This window comes from Paramisgurnus dabryanus, chromosome 1 (genome assembly GCF_030506205.2).
Source record: "Paramisgurnus dabryanus chromosome 1, PD_genome_1.1, whole genome shotgun sequence".
Classification (NCBI taxonomy): Eukaryota; Metazoa; Chordata; class Actinopteri; order Cypriniformes; family Cobitidae; genus Paramisgurnus; species Paramisgurnus dabryanus.
Genome location: NC_133337.1, coordinates 56,210,108 through 56,221,207, shown reverse-complemented (window position 1 = coordinate 56,221,207; position 11,100 = coordinate 56,210,108). Strand labels below are relative to the sequence as shown.

At 36.0% G+C, this 11,100-nt stretch overlaps 1 protein-coding gene and 1 non-coding gene across 2 annotated transcripts; one reads left to right on the top strand and one right to left on the bottom strand.

Annotated features, from left to right (window-relative positions):
• Positions 1 to 5,261: 5,261 nt before the first annotated feature.
• On the bottom strand, positions 5,262 to 5,334 carry trnar-ccu (transfer RNA arginine (anticodon CCU)). The gene has a single exon. It is a non-coding gene; the product is annotated as a tRNA-Arg (tRNA).
• Positions 5,335 to 5,743: 409 nt separating this feature from the next.
• On the top strand, positions 5,744 to 10,989 carry rangap1b (Ran GTPase activating protein 1b). Its single transcript, XM_065242450.2, has 16 exons — positions 5,744 to 5,880; positions 6,301 to 6,425; positions 6,525 to 6,652; positions 6,732 to 6,791; positions 6,882 to 7,061; positions 7,217 to 7,351; positions 7,475 to 7,633; positions 7,747 to 7,860; positions 7,945 to 8,044; positions 8,268 to 8,352; positions 8,470 to 8,593; positions 8,933 to 9,034; positions 9,154 to 9,256; positions 9,915 to 9,997; positions 10,084 to 10,208; positions 10,297 to 10,989. Exons 2-16 carry the CDS (start codon positions 6,320 to 6,322, stop codon positions 10,373 to 10,375), a joined length of 1,683 nt encoding a protein of 560 aa, XP_065098522.1. The 5' UTR covers positions 5,744 to 5,880; positions 6,301 to 6,319; the 3' UTR covers positions 10,376 to 10,989.
• The last annotated feature ends 111 nt before the right edge of the window (positions 10,990 to 11,100 follow it).

Below are 11,100 nucleotides of genomic sequence, written 5' to 3'. Positions count from 1 at the left end.
AAAACTGTGATTCCAATATTATTTTAAGAAATATATTACAAAATCCCGCGATAGGACAGATTATCTCGCGAGATAGTGGTCACGTCACGCGTTTTTCCGGAAGTTCACATTCAAACACGAGGAGCGATTACGAGGGAGTTTTGTCTATATATTATGCAAAATCTACTGTTGGGTAAGTACATTGTGTATTATTTAATTAACGTGCTTAAGTTTTACTTGTTTGACACGAAGGCTCCGAAATAAACGTTGCCAGAATTGTCCACACTGAGGATGGCGAAAATTAGCTAGAAGGCTAAAAGCTAACGTACTTTGAAGTTATAACGTTACATGGTATAAAGTATGTTTAAGGATACAGTCAAAGTTATTACTGTAACTAATTAATGTAGCCTCTTGAAAGTCTCTTTCAGAAGGTAAATTATCTGAAAAATAAAAGTTATTTGGCATTAATGGAATTACAATGATTTGATTGCCTAAACATTGCACATGCAAAATATTAAATACTGTTTTGCATTAAAAGTTCAGCATAAGTGTTTGTTTGATTAACTTCCTTTGCTTTTGTTTTGTACAAAGGAAAAGTAGAATCTCATCCAAATAAAAATAAACAAGCTGTTAAAGGCACTGTGTCCTACACAGACCCTCCAAAATATAACCACCCAAAACCCAAGTCAGGTAAATGCCTCAGTTTGAAAATACATCAACAAATTTGAATTGTTATTGTGGAGTTAATATAATTAATTACAATTTCGTTTTATTTACAGTTGAAGATCAACACAAACCAAATAAAGATGCGCATTCTACAAACAATAACAAAAGGTATGGAAAACTGTAGAAATGAATTTTTGTAGAAATGGCTTAAACAGTCTACACATTTGTTAATGTTCTAATTTGTAATATGTCCTTTTTTGTGCTAAAGATCAAGTGTTGTGTCAAACACACTTAGATGAGGCGTGCCCGATCCCTGACTTTGTCTACCCTACATTAAGTTGTAAGTTTTTGAATTCTTTGCTTAATACTACGAAAAAGCGTGATTCTTTCAAAAAGGACTTTTATATATTTTGATATGAAACTCAAAAATGTATATAAATTGTTTTGGTGTATTTTGTTTACACAGGCACACTTCATGACAGTAAACATCGGTATCAAGATGGTGTGATTGATCTATACCCTAGAATAAGCTGTGACACTATGAGACGTACGTGCTACTGATACTTTTGTTATTTTTGGTGCATTCCCACAATATACAAACACGTTGCTTTGCTCCAAAGTGCATACACTTTTGCCTTTATAATGTCATTCTCATTTTTAGGTAAAAATTTATTCCATGAGTCAGGGTTTTGCCTGAATTTCAACATAATATCCAAAAACTTTGATATAAAAAGTGATTTATTTTAATATTTTACACTACTATGTATTTTTTAAAATACATTGTGCATGTGTATGTTTATTGTACTTAATGAAATTACATGCAAGGTGTTTGTTTCGCAGGGTCACATAATGAACAGGCATCTTACAGACAACCGAAAGAGGGATACGGTAGGATTGTTTTCTTGTGTATTGTCATACACCTAAAGAGGATTTTTTTAATCATACAATTATGGTGTTATTCATTCATAGTATTCTCTACAATCCCAAATTCTGGATTGACGCCCCAGTACCAGAGGGCACCCCAATCCCAGAGAGCATCCATCTGAAAGCAGGTGATGAATTTACTACTAATCAAGGAACTGGCTTTACTGACGAGATGCGCATGATATCGCATGCGATTTATCGTGCAGCCCTAGATTTTACATTAGTGACAACTCAGCTTAGAGGATAAACATGTACATTTCTCTGAATCTGAATTAATAGTTACAAATACAGAGCTTATAATGTCTGTCATTGCTCAACCACAAAGACCTAAAAGTACAGACAGCTAATTTCATAACTAATGCAGTATTACACTGTGAAGTTATTTATATATACTGTTAAAATATTACACTACCATATAATTAACTCTATTTGTCCAGGTGAGGTAACACAACGAAAAACTAACAGGATGAAGACTACCTGATTCTTCACCTATGGCCTCAGCTTCAAATGCAAGAAGCAAGAAATGCTATATGACTGTGTATTTTGCATTATGAATACATCAAAGATGTTGATCTGCGTAAATTGTGACATAAAGAATATGTAAATATATTTCCAGCTATCTTTCTATAACATTATTTCAATTGTTTTCACATGTACGTCCAGCAACTGTCTGAGTTGGTGGATATTCTGTCAGAGACTGCGTGAACAATGTTATGAACAGGTATGTATTTCTCTTGAATTGTGTAATCCTGCATAATATTTCAGGAATATATGTTGATTACCACCATTAACCCAGCTATTTATATTACTTCATTTCAGGATTTAATCTGTCACACATTACTTGTCAGAAGTTTTAATGTTCGTAGTGGCTCAAACAGTCAAACAAGAAATCAAAACATAATTTTAGTGTAAGCCATTACTTGTCATCAAAACTTATGGATGAGGATATAGTTTATAGCACTTGTTACATGATAGATGAGTAGTTGTGAAATGTTAAAACATAGTTTATGTTTGAACATTGCATGCAATTGCTATGTTGCACATTACTGTTAATTGTGATTTATTGACCATCTAGGTAATTTGTCTAAGGCAGGGGTGTCCAAAGTCGGTCCTGGAGGGCCTGTGTCCTGCAGAGTTTAGCTAAAACTTCCCTCAACACACCTGCCTCAAAGTATCTAGTCTGCCTAGTAAGACCTTGATTAGCTGGATCAGGTGTGTTTGATTAGGGTTGGAATAAAACTCTGCAGAGACACAGGCCCTCCAGGAGCAGGAGTGGACACCCCTGGTCTAAGGTGAAGTAATCATACATTTCTTTCACAGAATGATGTCTAATTGTCTTATGGCAAAGTTCAATATGAGCGGTGGTGGGCATCTGGAAAAGAAGGCTTTTAAAGGCACACCTTTGTATTATGTTATTCAAGGTAATTTGGGGAATATGTTGATCTAAAAAACTTGTTTTTGTATATTGATGTAATTTTCATTGCTATGATTTATGTATTTAGGGGACATCACAGCTCACCTGTCTTTATCAGAAATATCCTTTTCATTTTTTGACGATTACAATCCTAGTTCAGGGTCTTTCTCAAGGGCACCACAGTGGTTTTGTAGAGGGAGAGGACAAATGCTGTTTCCCCCACAACTGATCTAACACTTATTTAATGCAGAACATCTTTTATACTATATATTGTATTGTATTTTAATTGTATTTATTTTAAAAAGAAACACATTCTTCTCTTCCCTCAGATGCTGTGAAGAGGTGGAGCCCAAATGCCACAGACTCGGAAATAGATGCAGCTATGGCAGACCACCTCAAGCACGGTCCAGGAAGAGCTGGAGGCTGTGAATACACTAAATAAGCCAAACAGCTGTAATGTGTAAAAGAGAGAGTTCACCCAAAAATGAAAATTGTTATAATTGTCTTACCCACATGTTTCAAACCTGTATACATTTCTATTTTCTGCTGAACACAAAGATTGAAAAATGTTTGTAACCAAGCTAACTGTCAATAATTTTTTTTTACAACTGTAGTAATGGGTTTTGAGATCTGCTTTCTATTCTTTCAAATATCTTTGTGTTCAGCAGAACATAGAAAAGTATACAGGTTTGAAACATAAGAGAGAGTAAATTACTAAATAATCATTTTTGGGTGAACTATCCTTTTATATAGTAAAGTATTTTGAAATTGTTATTATAGTTAAACAGTTTAAAAAAAAATAAAAGTGCAAAATCAAAACATGCTTCTTTTTTTTGCTTATGTCCACAAATAATGTGTTCTTTAATGTGTTTGAAATACACGTGATTACAACGTTATAAAGACGTTCAGGTTTGACTGGACTAAATTTGTGTATTTTAAGAACCTAAGTAATTGCCTATTACAATTGTACAAACTAGTCTGTTTTATATGCACGTTTTAAGTGAGTATAACGCCTAAATTAAGCAGAGACTCATATTACCGTCCAGAAGAGGACATTTTTAGACGTGCACGGACCGTGCAGAAAAGACGTGTGATTCACGGTCAGATGACGTCAAAGACGTCGGTTGGATTTTCATTTTGGAACTATTTTTCAACCATGACGGGACGTGACGAACGGACGTCTTTTCAACGGTCATCACACGTCCAAATGTTTGCTGGGTAGTGTTACTCTGTAAGGGCCAATGCATGTGCTACATGTAACCTCTGCCAGGCAAAGAGTTTAACACGTTGTTTGTTGTATAAACAACCCAGTTCCCAGCAAGTAAAAGTCACCCAGAGATGACAAGATTCCTTCAAATGATATGAGAAACTGTTTTGCTTTCTTTATAAAAGTTATATTTTTGAACATAGTTGAATGATGAAAGCAGACATCTGCTCTCACATACAATGGCAGCTGTCTCCATATGGACATCATATATAATATTGGACATCTATATAATGTTATATTATCTCCTGACTTATATGCTGCTCCGGCATGCAGTCCATCCATTTAAGCCACTAGGAATCGCTCTTATATAGTTTTACTTATGCATGTGACCTGTTAAAGGGGACATTTCACAAGACTTTTTTAAAATGTAAAATAAATCTTTGGTGTCCCCAGTATACGTATGTGAAGTTTTAGCTCAAAATACCATACAGATCATTTATTAAAACATGTTAAAATTTCCACTTTGTGGGTGTGAGCAAAAATGTGCCGTTTTGAGTGTGTTGTCTTAAATGCAAATGAGTTGATCTCTGCAATAAATGGCAGTGCTGTGGTTGGATAGTGCAGATTAAAGGTTTGTTATTATTATAATAAGATTTCCTTCTGACATCACAAGTGTAGCCAAATTTCAATGAGCTATTTTTTTCCACATACTTGCAAAGAATGGTTTACCAAAACTAAGTTACTGGGTTGATCTTTTTCACATTTTCTAGATTGATTGAAGCACTGGGGACCCAATTATAGCACTTAAACATGGAAAAAGTCAGATTTTCATGATATGTCCCATTTAAAATAAAATCATTTACATACAATTATTGTCCATATTAAATATATGTTGTCTGTGGTCTAGTAATGCACTAAAAAAGAAAGTTCAATGTGTATTTGGCATTAAATAGATTTTCTCTATGTCCAACTGACTGAATTGCTGAATGCAACTTGTTTCTCGCTTTTGTTTTATAAATTAACTTTTAATATATTTATAATTTTTTTTATTAAGGAAGATTAAAATACATCCACCCCAGATGGGACTCGAACCCACAATCCCTGGCTTAGGAGGCCAGTGCCTTATCCATTAGGCCACTGGGGCTTGCGTCACAAATTTTCTAAATCCTGGTTCAGAAAGGCGCAATGCAAATTCTTAAAACTAAATATATTCAATCATCTGAAACATATCGGAATATTATAGATTAGTTGCTTGCTACTTGAATTTACACAACATTGTTTGTATATCACTCTGTAAATGATATGCAATTCACGCATTCAGTGTGTTATCCTGTGATCATGCATTGATATTTTCAATTAAAAAAAAAATCCTGTGATCATACTACATACAAGCAATAACTAAACTAAACTACTGCTCTCACACTGATAAAGTTCGCTATAAATTATACGACGTCAAAAATTACTGATAGCCAGTACAAACAGAATGCTAGTCCAGCAAATCCATAACAGGAGTAATGGATCCCGAGCTTTTATTATGTAAGGATATGTCACCGGCACTTTCAAAAAACCGGCCGCCTCCATGTGCCACTTGTTGTGATGCTTTTCTCAGTAGTAAATCTAGTCTTGTGTGATTTGCTTTCTTCTTTTAATAACTAAACAATCATTGGTTTTTTAAACACCGTGGTGTAAGGTAAATATTATTGAATGAAAATTATAACATTATACATATGTTTTTATTTTATGTATATCGCTAGCATAAGCGGATAGCTAAGTTGCTAATTGTCTGCGCTAGCCTGAGCTGTGTGTAATGCTATGTGTTAGCATGCTAACGCTGGGGCACAACTTGAGTTAATTAAACCATTTTCTTTCTCGAACGACAAAGTTCAACAACGCTCACTGTTGTTTTTTATTTTTATTTATTACTTTCAATCATCTAGAACTATAAAGAATACGAAGCTAAGCTAAGCTAATGTGTTGCTATTGGTACTGGTCTTCTTATCTTTAAAACTATATTTAAGAATAAGTATAACTTTAACATGATTAAGATATATTTGAATGTCTACGTCTAACCAGTTTTGCAATTATGCGTATGTGTGTTTTATTTTACCAGTACATAATAAATTAAAGCAATGGCTGCTGAAGATATTGCCCAGCTTACAGAGGCTCTTGCCAAGACCCATGTGGGGGAATTAAGTTATAAGGGACTAGGGCTAAAACTGTGTAATGTAGAGTCGGGTGAGTAAAACCTTTAACTAGACAGTATTGCAATTAATGTTCGATTTTTAAGCATAAACCCATAAAGGTAAAACTCCTTCATTTTCTTGGACTCTGCAGTCAAAGAAATGGTGCAGGACATTGAACAGTTTCAGGGTCTGCAGTCCCTCAGATTGGAGGGAAACACATTTGGGGTGGAGGCAGCACAGGGCATTGCAAAAGCTCTTGAAGCTAAAAGTGAACTGCAGGTACATTGCTATTAGAACAATTTCACCTTGATATTTTAGATCTACCATGTGTTCCTAATTATTATTTTATTTTAAAAAGCAATGCCACTGGAGTGACATGTTTACAGGACGTCTTCGCTCTGAAATTCCACCTGCTCTGGTGAGACTTCATTTTAAATTGCTCAATTGCAAGTAGAGTGTATTTGCAATGCTTTTGCTTTATCATCAAGAATGCATTTTACTTCCATAGAAATCATTGGGCAGTGCATTGATGACATCAGGGGCCCGACTGACTCAGCTGGACCTGAGTGACAATGCTTTCGGGCCAGATGGTGTAAAGGCAATTGAAACTCTGCTCAAGAGCCCTGCCTGCTACACCTTACGTGAGCTCAGACTTAATAATTGTGGCATGGGCATCGGAGGGGGTACAGTAAGTGTAGTCTTGCATCAACACTAATTTAAACTGTTTAATACAAACCCTTCATTCATTAGATGATTATGATGTCAGTAATCACTTTTCATGAGTCACAGAATTGTAAAACAACATTGTATTTAGGTTTATTAAATAGTATGTGATTTTTGTAGGTCCTCGCTTCTGCATTGACTGAATGCCATAAGCGGTCTATTGCAGCTGGCACCCCCTTGAGGTTAAAAGTATTTATAGCTGGACGCAATCGGCTGGAGAATGATGGTGCCACTGCCCTTGCCCAAGCATTTAAGGTACTTGCACTTAATGTTGCTCTGTTTTAATAAAACAATCAACTTTTAAAATGTTCAAGGATTCAGTTTATTTTGCCTTTCAGTCCTGTTATTTTACATTTGTTTCCTGTTTTTTTTTTACAGTTGTTAGGCAGTCTTGAGGAGGTCCATATGCCACAGAATGGAATCAACCATGCTGGTATAACTGCTTTGGCCACTGCCATGCAACAGAATCCAAACCTACAGGTCCTCAACCTCAACGACAACACTTTTACTAAGAGAGGATCAGTAGCCATGGCAGAGGTACATTGGTATATTATCTCAAAGAATTATATAGGGGAAGGTCTGGTACTTTTGTTTAAAAATCTGTTTGCACACACACAGTTTTTATTAGTTTATTCCATGTTCATTTTTAGGCCATCAAGCACCTCCAGTATCTTAAGGTCATCAATTTTGGGGACTGTCTTGTACGCTCAGAAGGTGCTCTTGCTATAGCATGGGCACTTAAAGAGGGACTGCCTCATCTCAGGGTTAGTGGATGATGCCAACTCGCATGCAAACACTTTCATAAATAAAATCAATTTCATTTAGTAAAATATCTCATTTTTTTCTAGGAGCTGAATTTGTCATTTGGAGAGATTACAGAGGCTGCGGCTTTGGTAGTTGCTAAGGCTGCACAGGAAAAAGCCGATCTGGAGAAACTAGACCTCAATGGTAATTGCATCATGTGTCACATTACTTTATTACTACAACTTTAAAGGTGTCACGACTGAGGTCGCTAAATAGTGAAAATATCATTGACATTATCATCGAAACAATTTTGCCGTAATATGTTAATGTTTTGGAAGTAAAGGATGTCAAATTAAAGTTGGTTTATATTTTAGCATTATGTTATGTTATTCTCTGGTAATTCGAGCTTGTTTGGGTGTGTGTTTAGGAAACTGCTTCGGAGAGGAAGGCTGTGAGGCTCTCAGGGAAGCTATGGAGCGCATGAACATAGGGGATATGCTGGGCTCGCTCAGGTATTTATCTGTGCCCTTGTGAATATAGTGGGTGGTTTGTTTTAAATGTATAAGCTGGCATGTGCATATTTTCCTGTATTTAAGTTTGTAGAGTGATGAAAGTTGTTTATAATACAGTGATGATGAAGGAGAGCCAGATGATGATGAGGATGATGATGGAGATGAGGGGGAAGATGAAGATGATGAAGATGCAAAAGAAGAAAATGGTGTTAATGGAACAGAAGATGTTAGTGAAGAAAAGGTAAGCCCGGCAAACCTATAAAGCACTACAATAGTTTGGTCACAAAGTGTATCTGCTGCATTATTGGTAGATATAAATTTAAAGGCAGGGTGCATGATCTCTGAAAGCCAATGTTGACATTTGAAATCACCTAAACAATCACACCCCTATCCCAATAAATTTGGACCTTTTTTTGATAGACCCGCCACACACATATGCAACCCAGGAAACAATGTCGATTTGTAGACACTGCTACAAGTGTGTTTTGGTAGTCTACCCAACTCCCTTTTCCAAACTCACGCACCCCGCCTTTAAGGGTTGATCATATTTGTTTAAGACATTTAACCTGTCTCTTCACAGGAAAGACCTTGCTACAGTTGTGAGCTTATGACCTTTCTCAGTTCCCCATCAGCTGAGAAATTGATCTCCCTTGAAACCAAGAGGATCCAACTCCTCGAGCAGGTGCTGATTCCTAGTTTTACTGCTAGCTTGTTTTTTTTCACAATTCACTCTTTTCATTTTAATACATTACATAATTTCTACCAAACACACAATCATTTAAAATCCATTCTTTCTCCCAGATTGATGTTTCGGATGCCTGTGAAGTGTCAGAAGTTTTTTTTAAGATCTCTTCAGTCTATAAGGACGAACCAGAAGTAAAACAGGCTGTATTTGAGAGCACCGGTATGAACATTATTTTATAATCCCTCTCTAAAGGAAAGTTCACCCAATAATGAAAATTCTGTTATTATTTTCTCACCCCCTATACATTGCTTTGTTCTACTGAACACAAAGATATTTTGAGCAATGTTGACTTGAGCACCATTGACAGTAATGTTTTTTCTATCATTACGGTACATTCACACTTGTTAACGCTTCCCATTCACTTTTAATGGGTGACGTCATGCGTTGCCGAACTGAATTGTGGATCCGTCAGCGACGCGTCACTGCCGTTGCTTGCGGTAGAATTTGAACATTTCTCAACTTTTCAAGCAGCAACGCATGCGTCAGCCAATCAGATGGCTCTAGGCAGAGCCAGCCAATTGCGTTTATGGAAGACCGGAGCATGTGTTGCGGCCACGGTGATTGGCTGTTGGCCACGCTTCAGACAGTTAACGCTTTCGCCCCGTGTGAATGTACCGTTAGAAGTCTTTGTGTTCAGGAGAAGAACAAAGAATTTTATACAGGTTTGTAACAACATAAGGGTGAGTAAATAATAACAAAATTTATATTTCTGAGTGAACTATCCCTTTAAGTCCAGTAAATGTGTAATCTTTTATTATTTTGTTATAAACATTGTATTTTATTGTAAGTAAAATCTGTTGTTCTTTATGTTTTCCAGATGCCCTGTTGAGGAAAGCTTTTTCCATCTCTCAGTCGTACAGTTTTATCACCTCGCTTATGATAAACCTGGGACTTTTAAAGGTAGCACACTTTACAAAATGAAGTAATGTAATAGTTTTCCAATCATCAGTATATTTCAGTGGTTCATTCCTTCTGCTTTTTTTCAGAGTGAGGATAAGAAGGTTAAGAATGTGTTTGTGTTGGCTGGACACTTGCTAGCTCTCGAGCACGCAGCTGCACAGGACTTCTTCCCACTCGATCAGGCTTTCGTTCTGGAATCATTCATGTCACGGTTAGTGTGTGTTTAAGCAGTAAAAGCACATAGACAACATACTAGTTACTGTAAAGATGATGAGCTTATTTATGTGTTTATTTTCTAGACATGGAAAAGTCTTAGAATCCTGTTCCACAGCAAGGGATGCTCTCATGACCACACTGGCAAAAAGGACCACTGCTTAAATCTTCATCTCTAAAATGAGCCACTGAAATCTCTTTATACGGGTCAAAACTGGACTATTGCAAAACTTGACAGCCTTTGTGAAACTTTTTAAACTATATTGTAGCTTATCTTTGGTCAGTCAATTCTGCATCCATTTTCTCACACAAAACTAGTGCCTCAAGATGACTAGACCAAACTGAATTACCTTGCATATGTTGACTGTTAGATTAGAGCTTTAAATAAGAATGGTGTGATGTACTTATGTCTCTTTTTTTTAGAAATATTTCATCTATTTTTATACTACTTAAATGGGAGAAAAGGAAATAAGGCACTGGATGATAATTAGGGCTTAATTATCTCTTCAATGATTGTAATGTTAAAACTGTCTGACGTGTCTTAATAATAGTGGAGGATAATGCACTTGCAGTGTGTCTCATAATGTGAAGTATTGATAGTAGAAATCAAAACAACAGATGTGGAAATGCATACAATGAGATTCAAGTGAAGAAAGTGGATTAGTGGTTTTAAAAAATTACATCTGGACATCATATGTAATATTAAAGCAGGTATACACTGTGTATTTGTTATATTGGCAACATTCCGTTTTGTTATTAAAAGTAATTATTTTCATTGGAGAAAATCTTTGTTGCTATCTTTACGGTTCACACTTATTGACTGGTGTTACATGATCAAACTTTTTAAATGGGGAGTTTGCTTTAATCCCTCAGTTGCTTTGTTGCAACGC